The 27,535-nt window shown below is 45.3% G+C and overlaps 1 protein-coding gene across 1 annotated transcript; it reads left to right on the top strand.

Annotated features, from left to right (window-relative positions):
• The first annotated feature begins 204 nt into the window (after positions 1-204).
• NOBOX (NOBOX oogenesis homeobox) lies at positions 205-14,784 on the top strand. Its single transcript, XM_041460360.1, has 8 exons — positions 205-271; positions 2,704-3,327; positions 3,709-3,815; positions 3,951-4,069; positions 4,969-5,102; positions 11,242-11,515; positions 12,009-12,313; positions 14,321-14,784. Exons 1-8 carry the CDS (start codon positions 205-207, stop codon positions 14,782-14,784), a joined length of 2,094 nt encoding a protein of 697 aa, XP_041316294.1.
• Positions 14,785-27,535: the final 12,751 nt, after the last annotated feature.

A 27,535-nucleotide genomic window follows, 5' to 3' on the forward strand; every position in this document is an offset into this window, starting at 1 on the left:
TTCTTCACCGAGGCTGGAACAGTCCCGTTCCCTCCGTGTGGAGGCCAGGGGCCCAGCGTGGTTCCCGTGGTGGGGGTGAGGGGCAGGGCGGCCTCCCGCGCTGTGCCCAGGTGCCCTTGATGAGGCGGCCGGCGCCGGGCGGCACGGGCCGCCGGGCGGGGCATTAACCGGGCCGGGCCGGAGCGGGCCCGCCACGGAGCCGCCATGGACGGGGCGGGCGAGGAGCAGCAGCCGGAGCAGCGGGCGGCTGGAGGGCTTGGAATGGGCTGTGGTAAGGGTGCGGATGAGGGCAGGGGGGATGAGTGATGCTGGCTCGACTTAATGACTGGGGGGAGGCACCCGGCAATGAGCCTAATGAGCAACCCCAGGGGAGGATAATCGCTCCTCAGCGATATTATCTGGGCACTCATTAGCCTTCCATGTCCTGGGCCTCGCGGCTGGGAATGGTGGATTCTCCGGCACTCGTGGCTCCTGCTTGTAAAAGCACCTGGCCAGGGGCAGGGGGTCTTTCCTTTGTGTCACACCGGGCGGCTCCCGCTGCCTCGGGGTTTCTCATTTGCACCTTCCCCCGCTGTCCAGTTTTGTCCCTCCGTGTGTGGAGGGACCTCTGAGGCTGTTCCTTTTCGCCTGCTGTGTGTCTGTTCAGGTGGCGTTGTACCAAATGCCCCAAACAACCCTAAAAACCTTGCGGTTCAAGTGCTTGGCTTTTTCCGAGGAATGTCTAAGGAGGTGGCTGTGAGATGGAAAAGGGGACTTGACTTGCTGCAAGTACACCAGGTGTTCTAGACTACCTATTCCTGATGTTCCCACTCGTTAAAATCCCTTCTAGTTAACATTCTGTTTTTCTAAAAGTGGGACAAAGTGATGTTCAGTCTGGTCTCTGAACAGAGGGGAGAAGGGAGTGGTTTTCAACTCCCTTTTTTACCAGGAAGGCCCATCTTTCTCTCCAAACTTGGTTTTCATTTAATCTCTTTTCTTTGGCAGTCCCAAATGGTTGTGAGATTTTTGCTATCTGTTCTAGAAATAAAACACAGCAGTTTACTTTCACTTGGAGGACTGTTTCTGTAAAGAATATTAAATTCCCAGGTATCCATTTCTTCTACAGATACAAGGTACCCACATAAGACTTGGACACTTGTGCGGTAAACACATACAGGGGTTTATGTAGAAACAAGTAAAAACCCTGCTCAAATAATGGGCACATACTCTTTTTTTTTCATATAATGAGTGAGATAAGCTCAGATGCAACCAGGAGGATGGTGGAAAAAGGAGTTATATAGACCAGAGACATCTTCTTCCTCATTCAATTCTTGACCCTCCCCATCAGGATATTTAATCTCATTTAACTGCAGTGGAAACTTGTTGCTGCTTAACAAGAGCTAATTATTATAGCTGCATAGTTTCCTGCTTCTGTTTCTCTCCCCTGCAACTAATTTGGTTCACTTAATCCTATAAAAAGCAAATGAGGTGCTCTTGGAGCAGCCTGCCATTCCCTCATACTTCTGTGAAGTTTCTCTGGTCTGCTTGGAATTGTGGGGCTCCTCCTTGATTAACAGTTGTTTCAGAAAGAGACATTGAGGCAGAAGCAAATATTTTATTTTGGCATTGCACTAATATATATCAAAAGCAGAGCACAGTGAAATGAAATTATTTTTATATTTTTCGCCAAAAAATTAAACTATCAAGTTTATCTGTTGTCATGTGCTATTGAAATGCTGCCAACAGTCTGCTCAAACTTTCTTCTCTCCAGACAAAGGCGAATACATGGGTTTGGGTTTATTATTCTACTTCCCATTCTTACGAAACCATCACTTTAAAAAAAAAAATAAGTAGCAGAAATCATGCAGACTCACACATTCTGAGCCACTTGTGAGATTTTTTGAACTTTTTATTTGGAAATGTATGTGCCAGCTGGGAAAGTATAAGGCTTCTGTATTATTCTGTTGCCTATTTTAATTATTTCTTTTGCTGTGTTCTTTCTGACCTGTCTTCTACTATTTAGTCTGTCTTATTGTAACACAGTATGTGGTTTTTGTTAAACTTAGTTGGACTTCTGTACCTAATTTTGTCCTTATCCCCCTATTTCACTCTCTATCCCGTAAGTCTGCTATTCAGAAGTGTGGCTGAAGCTTCAGAGAAGTAATTTAAGGCAGTTGTTAGAAGTTTGTACAATTAATGGTTTTTTGCTTGGCCAGCTTTGGTATGATAGAACTCTATAAAAGTAAAAAAGTGATGAGATTTGTCAGGTAATCCCTGCTGACACAGCAGACCAGAATTTTGCTTCTTTCTTCTGCTCATTTTAATAAGGTGGCAGGATCTTGTCAGGTTTTTGTTCTGTTGCTTATTCCAGAGACCTGTATTACCCCTGAGGCTGTTTTCCCACTACTATATTTGTAATGTGCAAGCTTCCCTTTATTCTCTGTGTCTGGAATTACCCTCTTCTGTAGTTTACAGTTTGCTTTTAAAATTAGTCTTTTCTCATCACACGTTTGAATATCTCCATATATTGACCGTATCAGGTTCTTTGCTGTTGCTTTCCTGCCAGCACCTGTCTTTATTTCAGCTCTCTGGTTCTTGTTGGGTTTTGTTGTGTGGGCTTTTCCTTCCCCCATAACTGAAACTCCCGATACAGCCACATCCAGCTTAGGCAATGGGCATGTGGGGTGGGGTTTGGGGTTTTTTTCCCTCATTTTTGCCTTGCAGAGTGCCAGGATGAGAAGGAGAACATGCTGCTGAATACAGAGCACCTTGTGGTGGATGCTGATGCTGTTGGTGGCCTTGGTGCAGGGAGTAGTGTGCTACCTGCATTCCCAGGCACAGTCAGACAAGAAATAGTTGAGGATAACTTCGGAATAGAAGACAGGAATAGCTCTGTAAAGAAGGTGGAAGAAGATGGGGCATGCAGCACCCTGCAGGCAACTGGGTTGTCTTCCAAAGGCTCTGTTGGCCTTGATGGCCAGCACAACTTTGCCTTGGCTTGTGAGCAACCATTGGATTTCTGCGGTGACACGAAGGTTGGATTAGCACAGGAGCCCACAGATCAGTCAGGGTCACAAGAACACTCTGACAGTTACTGCCCTGCTGGGACTGAAAAGGAGGCAAAGAAGGAAAAAACTACGCAAGCATCCAGTGGAGTGGCTGGAGCTGCCTGCAGGCAGGAGGAGATCGGCCTGGCCCCTCACCAATCCACAGGTGCTCCAACCAGCACTGCAGCTCAGAATTCCTACAAGGGCTCTTCAGTCGTGGAGTCTAGAGGCAGCTGTGATGTGGCCAAGGGAAAAAAATCCTTACCTGTCAAGAAGAAACCCCGCACCTTCTATAGTGCAGGTAGATCCCAGGGCACACAGTGACATTGGCAGTGCCAGTGGCACTTGGTGTTCCCTTCCCCGTGCAGATCTGCTCTAACTAGTATCACACTGCACTCCACACCATTAAGTGTGTGAAGACTTCCACTAATAAAGGTTGCTGAGTGTCTTTCATTTGAAGCATCACTAGCAATGCTCTTTGCTTTTGAAACAACCGAAGATTTTTGTTTATTTTTGTGGTTTATTTTTAAAAAATCGTTTGTTACTCATGTATTTCTAGTATAGTAAAAATGTTCTCTTTTTTTTTTGTTTTTGTTTCCCTCTCTTTTTAATTTTGTTTTTCTTATTTTCTTGTCACATACTTCCCATCTCTCTCTCTCTTTGGACAATGCATCATTTCTAGAGCAGCTAGAAGAGTTGGAGAAGATGTTCCAGGAAGACCACTATCCTGACAATGAGAAGAGGAGAGAGATTGCAGCTGTGGTTGGTGTGACACCACGGCGTATCCTGGTAATGTCTGCTGGGGGACAGTGCTGCCTGTGGGTTCTGTGCAGAAAAGGGATGGGCAGGGACTGGGATATTGTCAGAGTTCCCATTTGTAGATGGTTTCTTCCCTGAATTCATTCCTTTCTTCCCATTTTTCAGGTCTGGTTTCAGAATCGCAGGGCAAAGTGGCGGAAATTGCAGAAGTTGAGTATAAAAGGCAACAGAAAATACCCAGTATCATCAGCTCTGTCTGTCCCCTTTGGATCAGAGGGCTATGGGTAAGGAACTTACTCTGTTTTCTCATTTCTCCACAACTGATACCTAAGCAATTAAATATTTTCTTCTGCCATTTCCCCTTCACCTTTTAACAGTGAACAGCTGAGCATTGAGTTGGATCTAAGTAGCCTGTCAGATTTCTGGGCAAATTGTGATGAACCCTCTTAAAAGTCCTTTTAATTAACCTGTAACACAGATTAATCAAATTAATTTTGAAATAAAACAATTGAAATTGCTCTGGCTGAAATCATGTAAAGAGCAAGGGATGAGGTGGAGAAGTTTATGGAATCATCTCTTCATTTTTAGTTTGTCTGTGAATGCATCAGCCAGGTGCTTTGGGTGTGCTTGGGGATTCTTTTAACCTGGTTCTCCCACCACTACTTTCCATTTCCATGGATTTTCACTTGGTGATGGAAATGCTGCTTGATTACATCAGTCTTAGAAAGTCATAGATTTCTTTGAAGAAATCCAAGATAGCACTTCTCATATGTGAGCAGAGGACATTAATAGGGGGAAAGGGAATATTTAAGAGGGTCTTTCAAGGGATGGTGAATGCTTGAGGGGAGAAATCAATCTCCATGGGGATGTATTTATGGCAATCTGGAGTGAGTGTCTTCTTATGAAGAAAACAGAATGAAAAGAGGAAAAATTAAGTGGAAGAGGAGAAATTAAAGTGGAAGATTGGAGTGCACATTACTCCATTGCACTGTTTCTGCTGCCTCTCCTATTCAAGTGACTTGGGGCTGCTTCCCCAAAGACTTTTGATACAGCATTCCTTGCACTTGTAGTCAGCCAGTGCTTTCCCTTTGCACCTGCTGGTGATGTAGGATCTGCCCCTTGTCAGATAGAGGAGTGCACGACTGGTCATAATGCCCTGCCTTGTCCTCTGTGTCTGCTGCAGGGCACCTCCTCTGCCTGTGCCTCCATTGACTGACACTGCTGGAGACCAGCCTGGTGTGCTGGGAGGAGACCCTGGAGCTGGGAACTCCTCCAGCCTGCTCAGCACACACCCTCCATCACCCACCTCTGCCTCAGGTGAGACCCTGACCAGAATGTGTGTTTTGCACAGCTGCAGCATTAGCTGGTGGAGCTGGGAGGTTCCCAAAGGCTTTAGGAAAGGCCATGTCAGAGCCTTATGCCATCAGTGCAAAAAGCAGCACCACGTCACTCCACAGGCTGAGAAAGTTGGGGCTGTTCTGCCTGAAGGAGAAAAAGTTTTGTGGAGACCTCAGAGGAGCCTTCTAGTTTTTGAAGGGGCCTACAGAGAAGCTGCAGAGGGACTTTTCATCAGACACTGTAGTGGTGGGACAAGAGGGAATGGCTTCAAACTGAAAGAGGGGAAATTTAGGTTAGATAATAGGAAGAAATTCTTTCCTGTGAGGGTGGTGAGGCACTGGCACAGAGTAGCTGTGGATGCCACATCACTGGCAGTGTCCAAGGCTAGGTTGAATGGGGCTCTGAGCAACCTGAGATAGTGGAAGGTGTCCCTGCCCATGGCAGGGGGGGAGGAATGAGGTGGTCCTTAAGGTCTCTTCCAATGATTCTGTGACTGCAGGTATGGCAGCTCACTGCTGATTGAGTCTCAACCAGTTATCTACCAGCATGGTGGTCCCTCTGTGAGGCAAATTTGCGGTCCTTGTTTCTGTCCTAGCACAAGGCAGCAAGGAATTCTGAGTAGGACTTCATAAGCATAAGTGAGCAGGGCATTCTTCTATAACAGGTGTTTGACCCTGGTCCTGCTGCTGTAAAGGATGAGGGGAGTGTTGTTCTGGTTCTGATGTTCTCCATGGCAGATACGCACTCCCCATATTGTGGTTTAGATGGAAACATTCTGGTTACAGCCTGAGCCACGTGAGCTGCATAAGGAAGGGGAACTCTGTGAACTGTTGTTGTTGTGAAGGCTCCATCAGCTACACCACACCTTAAAACATCCTAAGGGGCTTCCTTGGCTTCTCCAGGCAGGGCAGGTTTCCATTTTGTGCGAGACCTTGAGGGAGTGAGAGTAGCTGAGTTCCAAAGCTGAGGGATGAATTTAATCACTGTTGCAATGGAGTTTTAAGTCAGTGGGGTGTGCTGTTCAACCAGTTTTCTACCCGATCTCTGTTAAAAGATTGATGGCAACGAAAGAGAGAGGATTTGTCTAATTGTTTATTGATGTGTGCAGTCCAAGAGCATTCCCTAGAGTCAGGAGTGCTCCCTAAAGCATTTCCTAGATATATTTGTGTTTCCAAGTTGGCACAATACAAAAGTGATGAGGACTCCGCCACTTCCTTAGGGATGGATATCCCAAGCAGTAGATATGCTGACATATGGTACTGCTGTGTGTGTTTTCCTGCTTCCCACTATAATTAATTCTTTGGAATGTCATGCCATTATGTCTTTCCCCTCGTTGTATTCTAAATATATCAGTATTTAATTGTAAGTATTAAGGCCAGTTCCTGCAACTCATTTTCTAAGAATTACTCAAATTTTTTAATAGTGCTTTTACCTTAAAGGTATTTTGGTGTGGTGGAAATCAACTGTAAACTTAGAATGCTTCCTGTGTTGCTAAAAGTATGTAATTGAAATACTTGCTTTATAACCTAGTCTAGTACTTCTGTCATTTAAATTTACCTGCCATCGTCCCAAGGCAACGACTCTTTTACTCAATCCAATGACCTTTTTAACTGTTATTCAGTCAGTTCCAGTTTTTCCACTTCTTGCAACAGAGGTCAAAATGTTTGAGTATATGGTCAAAATGTTTGAGTAATTCACTGCTTTCAGAGTGATGAAGTGGTGAAGTCTGTTGAGCCCTGTATTTAATTGGATAGAAACCAATTGTTTTGTGAAACAGTTTGTTTAAAGGAAACAAACCAAATGTGATTTTTATGCTTTAGGAACCTCTCCCGGTTCCTAAAGTACCTCTGCTGACACACTGTTTAGTCAGGAGAGAATATCAGGGAATGAGAGAATGGTTTGGGTTGGAAGAGACCTTAAATATCATCTCATTCCATCTCTCCTGCCATGGGCAGCGACACCTTCCACTATCCCAGGTTGCTCAGAGCCCCATCCAACCTGGCCTGGAACACTGCCAGGGATGGCGCAGCCACAGCTGCTCTGGGCAGCCTGTGCCAGGGCCTCACAGGGAAGAGTTTCCTTCTAATATCCAACCTAAACCTACTGTCTCTCAGCATGAAGCTATTTGCCCTGTTAGATAATGTCTGTCAGAGAAATAAAGTTTAATTCAGGGACATGATCTTGTCCTCAGCTTGCATTGATCCATTTCCTTCTGGGGAATCTGCGCACTGGGATCCAGCTCTCCATGTGGAAAACACAAGCAATTCTTTCTGATAGAAAAGAAAGGTCCCATCTGAATTCTTGGTGCAATGTGTAAGGAAGAAAAAGGGCAAGTGTCCTCTCTGAGAGAAAAGACTGATATTACTTGTAGAGAATCCTTGTAGAAGAGAGATCTGCGTGGCACAAACACCTGGAAAGCTCCAGTTGCAGTTTTGCCTTACTAGGTGCAGGATAACACAGCTATGGGAAACAAAACTCACTTTTTTGTTGTTGATTACCATTGCAAAGTCAGACTTCTTCTCTTTAAAAATGAAAACAAAAAATGAAACAGAAGGAAAATGAAAGCCAATGTGACTTGAATCCATTCAGCATCCTTGTTCAGAAAAAAAGAGCTTGCCTAGAAATAGGGCCATCCATGGACTGCCCCTTTTCTTTATTAGGGTATCTCAGAAAATGAAGGAGACAAAACTTGGATAGGATAAAATCCAAATTAACAGGAGCAAAACAAAAGAGGAAACAGATGAATGAAAAAGGTTATCAATTTACAAGGCAAAACCAATTGCTTAATGGCGTCCCTTGTGGAAACAGCTCATGGATGGTTTCAGCAAAAGCCTCTGTGATTTCTGTGTTGTGGTGCAGTTGGGCCCACAGAGTGTGGCCTGCTGGAGTGGCTATTCAGGTGCTTTCCTTTTTAACCACTTTCACCAGGACAAGAAAATTACTTAAGTGCATGAGACCTTTGCAGAGTGTTCAGTGCTGCAATTTCCATTGTTTTTCCTTGCTCTATCCAGTAGTTCTGACTGTTGGTGCGTGGGTTTGGTGGTTTTTTTTTAATGTCTCACTGTTTTTACCAGTTCCCCAAACAAGCTAATTTCACATGTCAGTGAGTTGTATTTAAGGAGTGTGTTACCTTGCTGGCAGTTACGGCTTCTGATTTGGATATAGTAGCCACACTACTTGCCATAAGAGCCTTTTGTGACTCAAAACTTCAATTTTGAGCTTGCTTTGATCTTAGAAATGTTTTGTTGGTGTTTTTTTTTCACTTTTGCTAGACAGCATGATTGAAATTAATAGCTGCATTTTTAGACGCTGGCAATTATTTGAAGCTTGGTCTTCTGAGATTTCTTGCTGATACATATGTATCTGTGATTAATTGGCTTATGTTTTCTTTAGAGTTAACCCATTAGAAAGAAAAGTTCCTTTCTGTACCTCTGGTAGAGAGATTTTTGTGGGAGGAGATTTTTCTGTCCCACTGGTGCTTTTGCAGGAAATCCTTTGTTTCATGTTTGCCTTGCTGAGACACCTGTCAGGAGCCCAGCCTGTGCAGGTTACTCTATTAAGCAAATAGCAAGGTGATTAAATTCACTGGCAGAGATGGGATTGTAATGGAAATCTTGGGAGCAATGAAAGCAAATGAAGCTGGATATGGCCTGTCAAAGAACAGTGAATAATTACAAGGTCCAATTACTTGACTTAATACGACTCTGGCTTTCAAACAAATTTTGAAAAAATTTCTTTTCTTATAATTTCAAGACAAGGGTGAGTCTGTCAAAAGCTTTGTGATGGCCCTTGATGTTCCAGTAAAGGCTGCAAACAGAATAACCATTCTAGAGTTAAGTCAAGTGTAGTGCCAGGACTGGTTCAGAGATCTGAAGGTGTAAATGATTAAATTGGTCTCCAAAAATTCCCAAGGTTGTCTCATGGACTGAGAACCCAGAAGTAATGGAAGCAAGAAATAAAAGTCCTACTGTTACATTCCCATGTTCACTGGAAAGCTTTCTGAGGTTCTCTCTCTCTCTCTACATCAGCATCAGGAAGAGCCACAGAATTGTACAATGTAAGCGTTGTCAAACCAGGGGTCAGAATTCTTCATGGAACAACTCTGGAAGCTTCTGTAGATATGTCAGATTCAGCAGATATGACTTCTCTGGGAATTGTTTCTTCTTACTGCATTTGTGACTTTATTTAGAAGGCAAAATGTCAGTGTCTTTTTGAAAGGACAGAGAAGCAGAGGAAACTTTAGAAAAGGCTGAACCAGCTCTTTGGAGATCGAGGGTGCTGTCTCACAGTCTCACTGCCTGAGGATCCTATTGCCATGATCCACAAAGATTACCTGCACTAAGTGTTGCAAATATTTTTTAAAAATTAAATTATTCTTAGTAGGTATGGAAGTGGGTTTAGAAGTGATTTCCTGGGCTGGTTGTGTTCATCCTGAGGAAGAGCAGGGCCATCTGCAGAACAGCTGTCATTACTGAACTGGAGCTTTATCTGGATATAGACTGCTTTTCAGGTAAGTTGTGCCCCCCGTGGCTGCTGTTCCATAATGTTTGTGTGAACATTCTGAGGCACAGTGGTCAGGGCAACCAGTGCTAAAGAAGGGTTTAAAAAAAATCAAAAGAGATCTTCAGTTTCATTTCTGAAATGAAATGAAACTAAGCCAAACCCCAGGAATGCAACAGGTACATCCGAGATGCTGCCTGGCATGGATAAATAGTGTGGTCAAACAGAAAAAATAAACGACTGAGAACTGCCTGGGCATGTGAATGCTTTAGAGATGCCATCCTAGATTTTGCTTCAGTTTTCTGACTGAGCCCAAAATCAGGGCTATTGAAAACTTGAAAAGTTTTCATTGAAACATTTGATTCCTTCTCTCCATGGCTGCAGAGAGATGGAAAAAAACCAGAATGTGGGAAGGTGCAATGAGAGGCACAAAACTGCCCAGCACACTGGGCAGTCTGAGAAACTGCTGATGAAAAGTTGCAAGATGTTGAAGTGGAAACTCCTAATCAGCTCTCTGGACATGCGTTCCAAAATTCTCTAAAGGCTGCTAATACTTGTTGTGGCATCTTTATGTTTAGGTTTGTGTTTAAGGCCTTTTGAGTCACACCTGGTGGAGTGCATTTGATGTTACTCTCTATGCCTGCAGGGGTGAAGTGCAGCTGAGACTTTCCATGAAAGCTTTGCCATGTGTGGGAGAGCTTCACTTGAGCAGCTGGTGATATTTTCTCTTCTCTTCCTCATCCTTGGGCTGGTTCAGCCTAGCTAGACTGGAGAAATCATTGCAGCTTCCTGCACACGTGATGACTGCATTTGTGAAGAGAGAAACCATTTGCTAATTGCCATAATAAGAGAGAAACTCATTTTCTTGCACCATGCCCAAGCTTCTTGAGCTTCGAGTATAATTGCTACTCTGGATCACCAGCATACCTGATTCTGATCTTCAGTTTCCTCTGTTGTGTCTTTCCACACAGGCTGTTCTGTAGGAGACTGTTCCTCTCTCTTTTCCAGCAGTCACTGAGGAGACAGGTCACTGAACAAGATTCTGCCAACCAAAAGGTGTTTCCCATCTCCCATCTTCTTTTTCCCAAGGACCTTCAGCTGCCATTTCTACTTTTTTAATTTTTGTTTTTGGCGTGACTCATCGGGGGCCAAACCGGGAGTGAAAATGTGTTTCAAAACAGCCTAGACAGTGGATTTGTAAAGGCACAGCTTTGTTTCTTTCAAAGCACAGTTCATTTTTTCTAAAGGGTGATCTGTGCAGCACACTCCTCCCAGAGGACAGTAGAAATGGAAGATGACTGGGGGATTGTTCCTGGCTCTTTTCCAAAAAGTACTTTGCTTCATTTGGCTGCCTTCTTGAGAGCTGGATAAAGATAGTATGCAGAGACTGAAATCACAAAGGTAATTTTATTTAACCAATAAACATCATTCTGTGTTCCAGAGAGCTTGCTACTACTCCCTTTTGCTTCTCAACAGCAGTGCTAGTACTAATTTACTTTTATTCCCATCAATAACGTCCACTCTTTCACTGGCATCTTGCTTTTCTGTCCTGCTCCTCTTGTCATTCCCTCTGCTTGCTCCTGCAGATTCCCAGTGTGACAGTCTGTTTTATTCACAGCCTCCTCGGTGGCAGGAATGGTGGCACCCTGTGAAGCGCAAGCGCAGAGCAAGGTGCTGCCGCAGCTGCTCTTCAATACCAGCGGTGTGGAGTGCTTTCCTAATCTTCCCAGCCCTCCTCCCATCCGCAGGGCCAGCCTGTCGCTCAGCCTGGCCTTTGACCCCCACAGCCACATTGTTCCCCTGATGCTGGACACGCCCAGCAGTGAGTGCAACTTGGCCCGTCAGGCAAATGGCTCCAGGGAAGCCTTCTCTTACAGCGTCCAGAATCAAGGGTAGGGGCAGATGAGAGTGTCTTTGAGAGAGATGAAAAAAGCAGCCCCTGGGAGAAGCCTCGGGAGGGTGAACGTGGGACGGGGGATGAGGAATTAGGTGGGAGCATTAATGAAAAGTGAGAGGCAGATGTGACGATATCCTTTAAAGGGAGTATGGAAAGCTGTATAGAGTGCATAATAGGACAGGATGCCTACTATGAGACAGGTGCTACCTGTACTCAGAGTGCTCTCAGAATTGCATGCCTGTCAAGTGAAAGTGAGGGTGTTCAAGCTTTGGGGGTGCTTTGGAGAGTGGGAAGATAATACCCACTGATTCCCATTGTTCAGGGACCCTGCTGTGAAAGCACTTCGATCAAGTGGCTTTTGTTGCCCTTGTCCTGTGCCTGGCATTTGGGAGGAAGGGTTGGCAATAAAAAAGTTGTTAATTGGATAGGTTGATGTAGCTGTTGACCCTCCTTTAATCTCTGGGTTGCCTCTCTCCTTGCTTCTGCAGCTTCAGTTCACCAGTTTCCTGCCCTTATCCGGAGCAGCTGGAGCCTGCAGACAACCTGGAGGCCACCTACTCTCAGTACAGCAGCCAGGAGGGAATCTATCAGCTCTCCCAGTTGTGTCACCAAGGTCACCTGGCCAGCAATATGTTCTCCAGTGACCACTTTCCTCCTCCAACACCCCTGGAGTCCCATCCAGCTTTCCCTGACTTACCTGGCAACAGTGGAGCCATAACCTATGGAGACACACAAGGCTATGTACAAAACCACATGGGGGGAGTCATGCCACAGCAGCCAAGTGACAATTCAGGTAAATTTCTGAACTATTTTGGCATCCCGCTCCTCTGGAGTTACTAAATAATACCCTGAAACATTCAGCATGATCAGTGGGTTCACTGATGACTGTGACAGAAAGAAGGAATGGTCCACATGCCTGCACAAATCTATAGATGTGCCATCTTTTTCTCACTTAATTTCCTTGTATGCTTGTTGTTTTTTTTTTTCTTTAAGTGCTGAGTAACGTGTTCATTTGAATCAAAAGTTACTACCCAGACTGCACATGTCAGGAAGAGCATAAAAGGTGAATGTGTCATACAGTGCAGAAGTTTTGGCTGCACTGGAGAGTAACTTTAGTTTTTCAGGAGTGTCCTGTTGTGTACACAAACATCCCTTTGTTGCATGTGGTGAGAGTCAAGGGTGCAAAGTGGAAAAGGTGCTACAGCAGATGGGATAGTTGGAGGTAGTTGGAGCCAACAGCCTTCTCTGTTTGGCTTCTGCAGAAACCAGTTTGAGATCATGTTATGTATATTAGGGTAGTGCAAAATAAGAGAGAGACAGGAGCCAACAGAGTATGGACACAGATTCTTCCTCTGACTTGAATTTGCAACAGCACTGAGATGAAGGCAGTCCAGCATAGTTTTCTGAAAAAAAAACCTCCTAGGTAGAAATGGCATTGTTGATCTCCTTGTTTTGTGTTAGGGCTTTGTATTTTGAAGTTATTCAGGCCCAAGTATAATCAAATGACAAACTGTTGTAGTTAATTCATTTGGACTGACAGGTTTATTAAATTAAGGTCATGCTCCAAAAGTTCCATCCCTTGTCTTATGACGTGAGAGAACAAAGAGTTTTAGCCCACAGATACTGCTGCTGTTTTTGTACCAGTTCTGTGGACCTTGTCAGGGAGGCAAGTCTGACTCAGTCTGACTCACATCAGGCTGCAAGCTGGCTCCTGTCCCCACTCTTCAGTGCTGACATTGTTCAAGACAGGTTGGCAGCACCCATACTATCTAACACACGTGGCCCTGCTTGCCTGCTCTATTTCCAAGGTATAATTATTATTTTCTGTGGTTTTTCAGTCTGAAGTGCCAGAAATAATAAGAGGGCTGTGCCCCAAAGTGCATCAAATTAAATGTGTTTCTAGCTTGATGCCCAAGTGTGTGGGGCATGTTGTATGAGCATCAAGGGGTTTCTAAAGGTGCAAGCTGGTGAAGTTGGAAGGTTGTCGAAGGAACAGAGGCAGAGTTGATATTCTCTTACTCCATACTTTTGTCCAGAGCACAATCAACAGTGAATGGCTTTTCTGTTATGCAGTGGGGATGACCAAGTTCACAGAATCATAGAATCCTGGAATGGCTTGGTTTGGAAGGGACCTTAAAGCTCATCCAGTTCCAACCCTCTGCTATGGACAGGGACACCTTCCACTATCCCAGGCTGCTCAGAGCCAAATCCAACCTGGCCTTGAACACTTCCAGGAATGAGGCAGCCACAACTCCTCTGAGTTCCAGAGGAGTTCACAAGGGAAGAATTTCTTTCTGAAAAGGTTCCAGGATTCCCAAAGTGCAGGGCAGTCTATCAGTGCAGACACACCTGTGAGTCTTACATCAGCACATAAGCAAGTGAGCAGCTTAGTTGAATTATGGATATTAATTAAAAAATATTGCTGGTTTACAGCTTTTATAAATGAAAGTGAAGATTAAGTATCCATCTTATGCCTGGCAGAGCTAATTTGGAAAATGGGACTGGGAAAAAAAAATGGAGGGGGTGTCTACTATCATCACATACACTCAGGATCAGTGCTGAGTGGCATGGATTTTTTTTTAGATTATAACAATGCTATGAACTTCATAAGCTTTTCTTCCTAAGAACCATGTTTTGGTTAAATACACTGCAGCGTAGAGAGCAAAGTGATCCTTGCTCTGTGTGTGTGGTGTCTGCTGCACGGCAGTGCTGTGTTTGCGCTGAGTAAAGCACAACGCACACATCTTGTGCATAGGCATTATTTTCATTATTCTTCTTTTCTTGGTGGCTTTTTCCTCAGCAGATATCCCTGCCTATCCAGCTGTGCCCTGGAGTGATTTCTACATGCAGGGAGCTCCTTTCTCCAATCAGCTGCATTCCCAAATGCCTTTTTCTAGTGTGGCAGGAGGGCAATACTTCACAGAGCCATATCTCCTTCAAGTGCCCAATGGAACAGTAATGGAATCCATGCCAGAGACTGGAAGACAAAAGGGAGTGACACCACCAGAGCAAAGTTCCAACCAGAGCTACCAAACAGAGCCAGAGTTGGCAGCACTCGCTGAAAAAGAGGACTTAGAGAGCAGCAGCAAGAAAGGAGAGACTGTTGTTGGTAATCAGCTAAATGTTTTCTTGGAGAAAGAGGAGGGGAAAGAGTTCCAAGACAGCAGTAGCTCCCCTGAATGTAGGATGAAAACTCTGGCAAATATTTTTTGTGAGCTGCTGCCTGAGCCAGTTCCCATGATGCTACACCTATCTTATACCTAGTTCTTAGATCCATCTGTTTTTTGAAATGGTGACAGAAAAGTCACTAAAATAGGTGGTAAAGTTCTGTATTTTCTCAGACATCATTTGTTGTGAGCTGTATGGCTACACAGAACTGATTGTTTCTAAGACTTCCAGAGGCATGGACACTTCTCTTCAAGGTGAAACTTCACCAAGAAGGGAGAAGAGGAAGGGAGGGTTTTCTGTTTGGATTCTCAGGCTTCTGTCTTGGAAACAGAATTACCTTACTCTAGAATTGTTGAAAGGTGTCATATGCCATAAATATTCTTTGAAAGGATGTCTTTGTGGGGGGTGCGTATCTGATTTCGAGATGTAAAACATTTGAAAAATTCACAGTATTTTGTGTCACATTTTCTTACGAATCTGGGGTTTTTTCAGAAACTAAAGAAGAAACGAATGACTGAAGCTGCACTCTGAGGAAAAAAGGAAGAGGAAAAATTGCTGTTTTAAACTCTGCAAAACAAGAGTCAAAAAGAGACAAGGATAATATTTGCAACAGATGCACTTTTTTATTGCTTTTTTTGGTTGTATTTTTTTTCTTGTTGCCATGATTATTTTTTTGCTGAAGAAAGAAGCAGGGATATTGCGCTCAATAAAAGTTCCTGCTCTGGTTTTTTTGCAAATCTCCTGGCTTTATCCTTCTTAACAAATTCTAGTCTTGACCAGCCCTCAAACCCTCAGACGGGAAAGAGCTGATACAGGAACCAGAGTCCCATGAGTGAAAATTCCAGATCATGCAAGTGTCAGAAGGTCTGGCTGCTGTTCTGGAATACACAGGAAGATAAACCAGAAGGAATGAGATATATGCAAAACAGGAGGAGAAACTCCAGCAACTGGGGCTCCAGACAGCAGAAAAGTGTTGTTGGAAGTCCACCACCGATTGGTACTAGCTTTGAACTACTTCTAAAAAATTATTTTTGTTGTAAAACTATAACAATAAACAGCAGCACTGTAACTATAAATGCTGGCAGTGTAACCAGATCCCTGTCTATTACTAATTGCTTTAGTATCCCATTTGAATTGATCTGTTTGAACTTGGCTTGATCATCTTGGCTCCTGCTTTGCCTGGGACACATTTCATCTGTTTCTCTAAAATCAGTGGTAAGCAGCAGAGGATTCCAGTGAAGAGATTGTTCATTCTGAGAGCTGCAGTCCCCAGGAATTGTGCTTCCCAGAGGAGCTGTAACCACCTGGATGTGTAATATGAGTGGCTAAAATGGATATCAGGCTCTGTTCTTGTGAGGAAGGACCATCATGTTGTAGGAAGAGGGCCATGCATTTCCTTTGTTACTTGCTGTGTTTAACCCTGAGTCTTTCCACTGGCTTCTAGACACAGACAATGCCCAAATAGTTTTTATATTTACTGTGATGAGGGTGTCCCTCTTGTACCTTGTGAAATAAGACCTGGTACTGCCTATTGTTTCAGTCTCGCCATGGAACGTCTGGCAGGAACTGGATGTTGCAGCTCCTCTCCTTTTTCTTCCTCCTGTAGAACACTGGCTTATGTCTGGCAGTGCTTTACACTACTGAAAGACTAAGCAGTATAGACAGGGACAGATTTTGAGTCTACAGCTTTGTGTGGCTATTCCAGAACTTCCATTTCCTACAGCAAAAGTTAGTTCTTACCTGTAATAAGCTGAGAATGGTTGGGAATGTTCATTAGTTCACACTTGCTTCACTCATCCTCAGCTGAACAGCCTAAACAAATATTTCCAAGACGTGTGAATAGGAGTTCTCATTGCAATTACGAGCCACTCTGAAAGCTGTTCCTGGTGATGACTGCAAAATTCATCATAGTGAGGGCTGGCTGGGAATCTTGCCTGGATCCCAAACCAGCCCTTCCAGGTTTGGAAGAGGACAAAACTAACAAAATGCCAGCTTGTTCAGCCCTACCTGCCCCTTCTCCTAGAATGAAGAAGAAAATAATTCAGTGTGCTTTTTGAGAAATGCACATTTTCAGAAATAGGCTTTTGGTACGTGGTCTGGTGGCAGTCCCCACCCCAGCTCACATAATCTGTCTACAGCATTCCCAGTTGAAATGTGACATGAACACTGAGTTTTATGTGCTGCAATCTCAAAAGCTTTGAGGAGTGAATGAGCACAGTGAAATTTTTGAAGTGGCCAATCCTTTGCATTTAAGCTTTTGGGTAAAATATAAACTTTTTGGGAATGGTCTGTTTTATTTCCATGCTCATGCGTTAAACTTGCCAGGTACAATTGGGCTTGGACTTTTGAATGGTGATTTCTTTCCTATCTGAAAGAGGAGGAAAGGGTGGGTACCTCAGAACACATGGATGGCCAGATTCATCCTCTCTGTGCTCTTGCTGGCTTTGGAGCCAAACCAGAGTTAACCACAGGCAGGATTTTTTTCCCAGTGCTGCCTCTAGAAGAAGCAGTGACAGCCCTTGATCATGTGGCAGGTGTCCCACTAAGGTGAAGAGCTTTCCATCCTTATATGACCCTCCCTATTGCATCTGCAATCCACGCTGCACTGGTGTCTTGGAATCCCAGCATTCCAGGCTCCTCATGCGGTTCTCCCTGCTGCAATTTGTAGTGGAATTAGGTGTGTGTTGGACAAGACAGCATAGGTACTTTCATTACTGTTATAAATGAAAATTGAGAGTCAGCCAATTTTAATAAAAATATGAAAAATAAAATTTATTTCGCGACCGTAATAACAGTCTGATAGCCACCACCAAAAACGGACAGCGTATCACCCCCGGTCGATGATACGGGTGAACGAGAGGAAAGCACCCCCTCGCTGGTGCCTTGACCTCCCCGTCCACACCAACTGCTTCGAGGCAGCAGTTCTTATACGGGTTTATTTCGCCCGCAGCAGAAAGTCTTTGTTTCTTTCGGAGTTCTTCATATTCATGTTGGTATCTTTCTCTGGCTTGGGCTGCACAAAGCCTTCATCCGGGAATAGAACGATGCACTTCCCTGACGAATTACTAATTACATTCCTAACAATTACCTATTCCCTTTTCATGTTAAGTGTCAAGAAGGCTCATTTTGTTAGGGTGAGCAGGATCAAAATTCCAAATTCCATGGCTGCCTGACTGGAGTCTCCCTTGAAGTGTGGAGAATTGTTTTGCCTCTGTATTGTCATTTGAACTGGAAGTGCCAGGCAGTCAGGATTTTTAAATGAGTCAGACTTGGTGCAAATAGAGAAAGTTCTGTGTGTTGTCAACTGTTGTTGGGTTTTTGGTTGTTTTTTGAGTTGACAAGGTAGATTGTAGATGTATTTCTGTTGGACTCATGCAGTACTGTGGCTTTAAGACTGGAAATGGGAGTGAGGTTACTGTCACAAACTTACTTTCACAGAAGAAAAGCATGGTGAAATTTTGTCCAGTTGCTGAAATTGTGGCTGTTAAGCTGACAGTGCATATATGTGTGTGTCTATCTCCTATTTGCATATTTTAGCATAATTAATTTTTAAACTCCTGCTACTTCTAAATAGCTGATGTGTAACCCAGTAAATTTGGTATATTAACCTTTTCCTGTGTGCCTTGGCCAGCAAAAAGGCACTATTTTCTACAAACAAGTCCTGTTTTATGTTATGAGAGTACATGAACTCATGTGAACTAACTCTTCAGTTTTACGAGAAACCTTTCCTTACAGGCCTCTTAGTTTCTGTAAGGTGGGATACATTAGAAAGTATCAGCATTAATTTAGTTCAACAGCAGGAATAATTTTTTGCATTTATTATAAAGATTGCTACAAATCAGATGAGACAATCATCTGTGGCTGGGTGGTAAATATTGATTCCCCTTCATGCAGCTGTGCTAAGCAGAACACATTAAAACCCCCACAAACCAAACCAAACCAAACCCAAGTCAATCGCCTGCCAGTGCCCTCCATCTCCATAGGTAAGTGCTGAGCATGGAAACACCTGTGAGACCTCATTTAGCTTAATGATAATCACACCTTCAGCACTGATAATGGATCTGCCAGGTGAGCCTGCACGGCTTAGTCATCAAACCAGCTTCAGGGATACATTCCTGATCTTGTGTGTCCCACATCCCATGTATGCCTGATCCATCAGAAAAAGGGGTTGGTAAATTTTGAACATTAAGGCAATAGCTTTTCAGAGCCCAGGGCTGTGATAACTGTCTCCCAAGGGTTGTTGCTGGAGAAAACTGCTGAGAAGTGTTTGATTTTACAGCAAGGTAGCTCTAAATAGCCAGGAGTTTAAAAGTTCCAGTTATATACACTATAGAAGCCATCCTCTTTCTTACTTCCTGTGCCCTCTGTGCTCACTGTAGATTTTTACAGTACTTTAAACAAGCTGGAGAAGTTTGTCCCTTGATTGTTTTCAGGGATTTGGAGCAAAGTGCCACTTGGGTCCATCTCACTTTCTGGTGCTGGGGCAAAGAGGGAACCCAGATCCTTCAGCACTCCCTGACAGATAAAAGCCTCTCTAGTTTTTGGGGAGGGGAGCCAATCTCCCTTTCTTCTGCAGGAAGATGATTTCATCCTTGCCTTTCTCACCTTTAGCAGGGAAGTCACATGGCCACTCCTTCTCAACCCAGCTGCTTTGGGAAGTTGGGTGTTGTTTTCTGGGTTTTTTTTTTTTTTTCTTTTTTGGGAGCGTGGGGAGGTAGACCTTCATATTCCCATGTCAATCCCACCTGCCTTTGCACAGCCTCTTCCTTGCAGCACCCAATGCTCCAGAAGGTGCACAAACCTTCCTTGTGCCTTGGGAGCCTTAGAATTGCAGAAACATGGAAGACTTTGTGTCAGAAGGGATCTTAGAGATCATCTCATTCCATTCCCCTGCCAAGGGCAGGGATACCTTCCACTGTCCCAGGTTGCTCACAGCCCCATCCAGCCTGGCCTGGAGCACTGCCAGGGATGGGATAGCCACAGCTTCTCTGGGCACCCCATGCCAGGGCCTCAGCATCCTCACAGGGAATAATTTCTTCCTGATATCCTATCTAAACCTAGTCTGTGTCAGTTTGAAGACATTCCCCCTTGCCCTTTCACTACAGTTCCTGATGAAAAGCTTCCCTGTAGCCCCTTCAGCTACTGGAAGGTTCTGTGAGGTGTCCCCACACCAACCTTGCCTTCTCCAGGCTGAACAGCCCCAGCTTTACTTGCCTGTCTCCATAGGGAAGGTGCTCCAATGACTTCTGGACAGCTGTGTCATTCAGCCTCTGTTGGAAACAAAGGAACTGAAATTAAGATTATTTGGAGACCCTCACGGGGATATCCCCACTCCAAGTTTGGGTCCTGTGCTCTGGTGTGGGTGTGCTGGGCTGGTTGGAGCAGAGCCCTGGGGAGCACAGGGGGCTGTCCTCACCACAGCACTGGCAGCTGGGAAAGCTGTGGCAGCCTTGGAGCTGCAGGGCTGTGAGCCATGCAGCTGGTGTCAGCCTTTTACATCTGCTGTTTACATCTGCTCCCTTTGCAGCAGCAAAGGCTGAAAATATTTCCCATAATTTGTGTTTGCTGTTCTCTGCAGAAGAGTCATGATTTATTTTTACAGTAACCTCACATTTTGAAAAGACACCTTCCTGTTTGTGTCCTGTTTGTCTCTGCAGTGGCAGAGGGATACTTGCCCTCCCAGCCTGCAGAGAACAGGAGATGGGACTCTGCTGGGAGAAACACTCTGCTGGAAATCTCTGCTGATTCATTTAGCTAATGGCTCAGGAAGAAAAGTCCTTTGTGTACTGATGGCTGAATATCAGCCAATGTATAAAGCAGAAGTCATTGCCTTTTTTTTTATTTATTTTTTCAAATTAGGTTCCCCACCCTGCCAGAACTGCTTTCCTGAGTCATTCCACTGATTGTAAACACTGTTTTAAACTCTCTCTGCACGAAGGGAGGAAATGGAACAGGAATCCCCATCTCCCTGCCTCCCTATAGGTGAGACTTGCCCCTTGGTGTTGAGCTGCTCCCATGGGAGAGCCTCTCCATTGGGAAAGAGTGAGTAATTGAAGGAATATATATCTCTCTCTGTACTGTGGCTAAGAAGCAATTGGGTAAAGGTGGAAAATGAGGGTGAAGTGGGCAGCATGTGGCTGGTCACAGACAGTACAAATTAAGAATTGCAGGAATGGGTTTAGTTCTCTCTGACAATTCCTTGTGCAATGAAATAATTTGTGCCCCAAAGCTGAGCTACACTGAGCCTCCCTGGGTGGATGGACAGGACACACAGCCTGGGGTACATTGGGAAGAGCAGGTCAGGGAGTGATCCTGCCCCTCTGCCCAGCCCTGTGTGACTGTGGTCTCTTCCAGCCTGAGCCATCCTGGGATTCTGTGGAGGTGTGTGTGCAGACTCCAGTGACATTGTTCCTGTGCTTGGCTGCTGGGAGCCAAAGAGTCTCCAGCAGCACCTCTGGCATTGCAGAAGGTGATGGCATCTGTGAAAACAGAGAGCACAGAGGTGCTGCCCTCCAGGCTGGAGGAAGGTTGCTGAGTTCTACAGGGATTTAAAGAATCTTTTTGCTGGTTTTGGCAATGGCATTTTCATCAGGCTTGGCTTTTGTGAAAGCTGTTTTTAGGAGTGTTTGCTTTGGAGCCTGAGCAGGTTCCAGGCTGGTGGCAGGACTCCTCCCATGGGCAAAACTCTCGGTCAATGAAGTGCTGGACCAACATCCTCTGTCCTGCCCTGATTCAGGGACTGTAAGCACAGAAAAAAAAAATAGGAGAAGGAGGAAGAAGAAGAAAAGAGGGAATTCCCTATTCTGCTCTGAAAAGTGACTATATAAATGTGATGCTGCCGAATAAAATAGTAAAATAAGAATTGTTTGTTTAACTTCTTGGATCTGCAAAACCCAGCCTAGCCAGAGGAAAATGATTGAGCAACACTTGAGCCCACACTGCACCAACTCAATTAAGTTTCTGGTTCAGGAGCACTTTTTGGCCTCAAAGGTATTTGCACAAAATTAGCTTCAACATAGTTGCACTAACATAAAAAGGAGCTGTTATCTGGAGAGGTGCAGAGGCATGCGTGGAATTCTCTGGGACTTTTTTACTGGCAGTTGCGTGCAAAATAGAAAATATCCTGCTTGGAACAGAGCTGGCAGGCAGCACACAAAACCCAATTTAGAGACTTTCCATGGAGCAGGCAGTGACAGGAAGCCCTAACACAGCCACTTTTTAGAGGGTAAAACAGCACTTTGAAAAGTGTAAATGTTTCATTTAAAAAAATGCAGAAAATCAGTCAATAAATTAAGGAAAGGCTGCAAGGAAGGGATAACTTTTTTTTTTTTTTTTTTTTTTTTTTTTTTTCTTATTCAGCTTCTTTTGTGCCTATGCACACTTGGTCTGGTAAATAAAGACTATTTTTATCTCAAGAACCTCTGACTTGCCTTGCATCACTTTGGGACTGAAGCAGGACAACATCAATGTACCTTCATCACAAAACTATTTTCTCTCTTCCTTGAATTCCTAGATTTGTTCCATAGAGCCTCCAAGATCCTGCCACAAGAGAAGCACAGATCTTGCAGATCTTTATTGCAATGCACATTCCTATTCCTCTTCATGCCAGCATCACCTGAGACTGCAGTCTTAATCTCACTTGTGGTCTGCTTCTGTCTGGGGTTTTTTGGTGGTTTTGATTTTGGGGTTTTTTTTTGGTTTTCTATTTTTCAATAAATGGAAAAAGCTAGTTTGTCGTGTGGGGTTGTGCTGCCACATATTGACCATCAGAAGGTTGGAGTCTTTGATTTCATCATCTAAACTAAAGAACCACTCGTTAGATCCTGTTGTGCTGCCAGCATTTCAAGCTGGGAGAGCCCTTTGTGTATTTTACACTTTGTCTGACCTCCTGTATGCCCAGGCCATTACATTTTCTTCCAAATGTGACCTGTTCCTGTTATTTCTCACAACTTGCTGTTTTCCCTCACTTTTATCCTCATATCTGTGATCTGCATTTGCCTTCCCTGCTCTGTTTCTAGAACTGACCCTCTCCTATTTTCTCCCTTCCCTTTCCAAGACCCTGTCTCAGCTTCTTTTCCCCTGATCTAAGTCCCACCTTGTTCCCAACACATCCTGCTCCAGGTCCCAGCACAGGGCACCTGAGGGAAGCTTTCCATGCTGCTCCTAGCAAAAACAGGGAATGATGTGTTGCTGTATTTTAAAATGGTGCCAGAAAGGGGAGTAGGAGTGGAAGGGCAATGTGGTGTCCTCAGCCCCTGCTCATCCTCTTTGGGTTACAGTGGCTAAGGCTCTCTCCCAGGATTTTTGGAATGGCTCTGTTGCTGCTTGGTAGCTCTAGGGACTGGCACAAACAAAGGGGTCACTGGTTACCATGGGATTTTGTATTTTTCTGTGGAAAAACAATGAGAGTTTTACTTCTCTGGGAAGCTGCCGTGAAGTGTTTGGTATCAAGCTGAGAGAACTGATATGAACCAGTTAACCAGGAGGGCTGACTGCAGAGAAAGCTTCCAGGCTGCCTTACCAGGTCACCTGAAACCAGACCAGTAGGTCTGGCACAGCAGATGCACCTTCTGAGATGGACAGCTGAGCACTTGGGATACCAGTGAGGATCCCCAAAGCCCATATTCCTGGATGGCCTTAGCTCCAAAAAGCCCAGAGTGAGGCACCCAGGTCCGGGGCAATGCCTGGCACCAGGTGACTCCCAACCAGGAGAGGTAAAGGTTAGTGACCAACCAGGACTGTCTTTCGTGAAACCTCACATTCCCACACTCCTCCTCCTAAGGACAAATCCCTGCTTTAAGTCTTGCTACATCCATTCTGTTTGTGTTTCACAAGCCTGGGGGTGGCAAAGGAAAATGGGCAAATCCTAATGAAAACAGCAAATCCACAGGGTGTTGTCCCAGGGCAGAGGGCTATTTCCAGGTGTGCCTGAGAGACTGGCAGCTCATGATATGTTGCAGAAGGCCAACTGCTTGTTGGGCTGTGCCAGGTCTGGTGCTTTCAGGTTGTTGTTCATCACGGTGTTCCTCCAGAAGAGTTTGTGTTCCCCCACACAAAGCTGATAGCAGAGGTGTGCAGGGCACCTGGGTGAACCAGACCCTTGTGAAAAAGGAAAAAAAGCCTGGTCTCCTCCACTGATTGCACATGGAGAAGGGATTTGGGTGCTCGTGTATACAGGGATGAGGGGGATGTACTCCCTAGGCAGACAAGGGGAATCTGCTCTATAAAATGCACTTCTTCCGACCATGTCCTTGAGCAAATCTGCCTCTGGAGCATCTACACCACATCCCATCCTCCAGGCAAATCCATAAGCATCTAGGAAGCACCTTCATACACAGGGAGACTTCCCAGGGAGGTAAGTGAGGACAAGCCTCACCTTGCCCCTCCTCCTGAGGGCAAGCCTGAGGCAAGAGCCATTCAGCTCTGACCAGGCTCAGGAAATTTGTTTTGCATTAGGGAACAGCTGCTGTTCCCAGGCAGAGCCTGATGGCTATCTGCACATTCCAGAGCCTGGAGGTTGAGTGTAGGGGAAGCTCTTGAGGACGAGCTTAGGTGCCCAGGTGATCAGACTTCCCCTCCTGGTCCATGAGGATTGTATGGATGAAGATGTTTCCCAGAAGCTCACACTTCCAGGACTTTTTCTTTCTAAAAACTATAGGCACCTCTCTAACAGAAGGCAGAAACCATCCACAACTCTCAGGCACTGCACTGCTTCCAAAACAGAGCTTCAATTAAATGGCTGATGCACTTTTTTTTTTTTTTTTTGGTACAGGCTAAACAACATTTTTCTGCTAAAATAATTTTTGGCAGTAACCAAAGATACTTCAGTACATACAAAAAAAGTCCTCCACTCAACTTGAAGAGGGCAGAAGAGAAAGTCTTAGCCCAGATACTTGAACTCTGGAAACGATGAGGTGCTGACAACAGAGTCCCATCACAAAAAGCAGGGAGGAACTGCCAGGACTGGCTGCAGGGCTAATTTTACAGATATAGAAATATTCCCCAGGAGTGAGATGGGAGGTTTGCCAGCAGACCCAAGGGAGGAGGTGCCATCGGCAGTGAACAAGGAGGCTCGCTGTTCTGGGAAGGGATGTGGTCACTTGTGTCTACAGGGCTGGAAAAACAGAGGTGGCACTCACGAGATGCACTAACAGGCTCAGGAAGGGGAACTGGTGGCAGCAAAAATCAGCTTTTCCTAATTGAGTGCCAAGCCAAGGGTGGAGCAAGGTTGGCCCTCACAAGGAGGAGCAGCTCACTCTGTGTAGGGGATCTTGGCATGTGGGATTAACAGTCCTTGATGGGAACAACCTGCCAAGTGGTGTTTGCTGGTTGCTCAGCTTTCCTGCCCCATTTTTACCTTCAGTTTTGTTTCTTTTTCCACAATTAAGTCCGGAAGAGGACACACTCTCCTTCACCAAGCCATAAAACACCAAAGGAATTGCGTATTGTTTTCCCCTGATAAAGTTCTTCTGGCCTTGGCTAATAATGGGCCACCAAGCAATGATGAGAGCCTGGGCTGAATTACCATGATCAGGCTACAGGGCTTGTCCAGCCTGGAAAACAGGGGGTTTGGCTGGGAGGGGGCTCACGGCAGCCTTCCAGTAGCTGTGGGGAGACAACCAAAAAGAGCCAGGCAAGACAACATGCATGGGTTGAAACCAGAGAAGTTCAAACTCATGAGGAGAAATTTCTCATCAGGACACCACCCAGCTGGGGACCAGGAGCTTGTGCAGTTTCCATCCTCGGTGGTTTTCAAGTGCGGGTTAGGTGCAGCCCTGAGTAACCTGCTCTGACTTCATGGCTGACCCTGCTATGAACAGGAGGAAAGGCCTCACTCATTCACCTCACACACTTGCCATCAAAACATGATCTGCACAATCAGGAGCGGGGTGACTTGACTCAGTCTTCCCTCTTCCATCTATTTACACCATATTTGCCACCCTGATTTCTTTTCTAGAGCATTTTTGATGTGCGCACCACACACAACCTTCAGCTCAGCGCTGAGGACAAAGGCTGCAACCACAGACTGGTGTGAGGGGAAAAAGTCCCTTTCTGTGCCTCACCTAACAGCTGAATGTTTATAGGTCTTCCAGTAAATTTTTAAAAGGAAGGAAAATAGTAGTAAAACCACAATGAAAATAATTTTCTTGGCGGTCTAGTGATGTTAATGATTGAGGGTGGACAAATCAGAATGGCCCCAAGCTACAAAGCAACCACCTTGCAAGGGCAGAATCCCCTTGTATTAAAATTCAGGATAAGCAGCTGCCCCTCAAACTCACACTGCAAATAAAGCCATTCCCCACCTGTGGAGCAGCCATCTCACCCAACGGCACAGCACAGCTATGTGGCCTCTACCTGAAAACAATGATAGACCCCATGGCACCCCTGATTTTTCTGCATTCACTCCCACACAGAATAAAGTCACAGAGAGATGCAAAGGAGTGGCTATTCCACAAAAGAAGAGGAGCTTTTATGAACACCCACTGCAGCCTTCCCCATCTGTTTGCACTCGCACTAAGTGGACCAAGCCACGAATTCTGACTTGCTGAACGCTGGCCTCATCTCTCCTCTGCTGTGCTGCTGATGATGGTGGGACATCACCTGAGCTATGGCCATGCCAAAGTCCCTGCTGAGAACTCGCTCTGCCCTGCATCTCCACTTCCAGGATATTTAAAGCTGTTTTTTTTAATTACGGACCTGCAGCTGAGGTGAGCCTGTGGGTCTGGAAAGGGCTGCTGAGGGCTCCCCCAGCTCTCCACAAGCAGAGGCGATGCTGGCGTAAGTTGGAGGTGCAGCCAGCCCAAAGCTGAAAAACCTGTCTGTGGTGCAGCTTCCTCAGCTCTCTTCCACCCTGCTCTTTCCCCACACAGAGCCACGGAGCAGCAGCTGGAGATGGCAGCTCATTTCAACCAGCAGGACCTGCCCTGCTGGTGTTGCAAAGGAGGGGTGGTGCTGGTGGGGCAGAGCAGAAGCGCAGCCGCCCAATGCATGGCAAGGTGAGGACTAAAGGCCAGCATTAGAACAAGGCATAAAAGGCCAGTTCTCAGCCCCAGCCTGAATTTCTATTGATCCCAAAATCAGCAGTGAGAGGAGGCATTCAGGATGCCATGAATGGCTGCCTTGTGGATTCATTTTGCGGGAGCCACGCATGTGGAAGCCTGTGTCCAGCACTGGAAAAATCTCACTTAACTATCTTTGTCACTGCCAGCAGAGTGTGGCAAATGTCTAGAGGTTCTAGGTTCAGTTAAAAATGACTTTTGACAGGGTTCAAGGTCCTCACTGCTGGCAGTTCAAATTAGGTCGTTTCCTGAGAGCTGCCAAGAGGCAGAAAGTGAAGAGGTGGCTATTTTATAATCATAATTATACAGTGGCCAGAAATATAAACCAGCCCCTAAACATAGAAACCAAACAAACCCCAGCTTGGGCTGTTCTTGCACTCCACAGCTGGAGCAGCATCTCTCACCCAGGGACAGCAGGCACTGGTCCCCATGGGACATCCCTCATGGGACTCTCAGATCCCTCTCAGGCAGTTCAGGATGAAAAAGATGCTGGAGCAGTCGGAGGGAGCCTTTGCACTGTGTTAATCACTGCCTGCAGATGGAGGCTGGCTAGGCAGCAGAGGCTTGCAAATGCCTGCAAGAGAACAGAGCAGGGCTCAGCCTGAACTTCAGGCACATCCCCCATGGAAATGGTGCCTGACTCATATTTATCACTGGGATTTTAGGCCTCACTGCTTCCCCTCCCCCTCCAGGGCAATTGCTTTGAACACACCTTCTGCAAGGCTTGCTTGGGCTTGGAGATTCATCTGAAGAAAAATAGTGGAGAGGTACAGGGAGTTCCTAAAAAG

The sequence above is a fragment of the Pyrgilauda ruficollis genome, unplaced genomic scaffold (assembly GCF_017590135.1).
Source record: "Pyrgilauda ruficollis isolate IOZ18807 unplaced genomic scaffold, ASM1759013v1 scaffold142, whole genome shotgun sequence".
Lineage (NCBI taxonomy): Eukaryota > Metazoa > Chordata > Aves > Passeriformes > Passeridae > Pyrgilauda > Pyrgilauda ruficollis.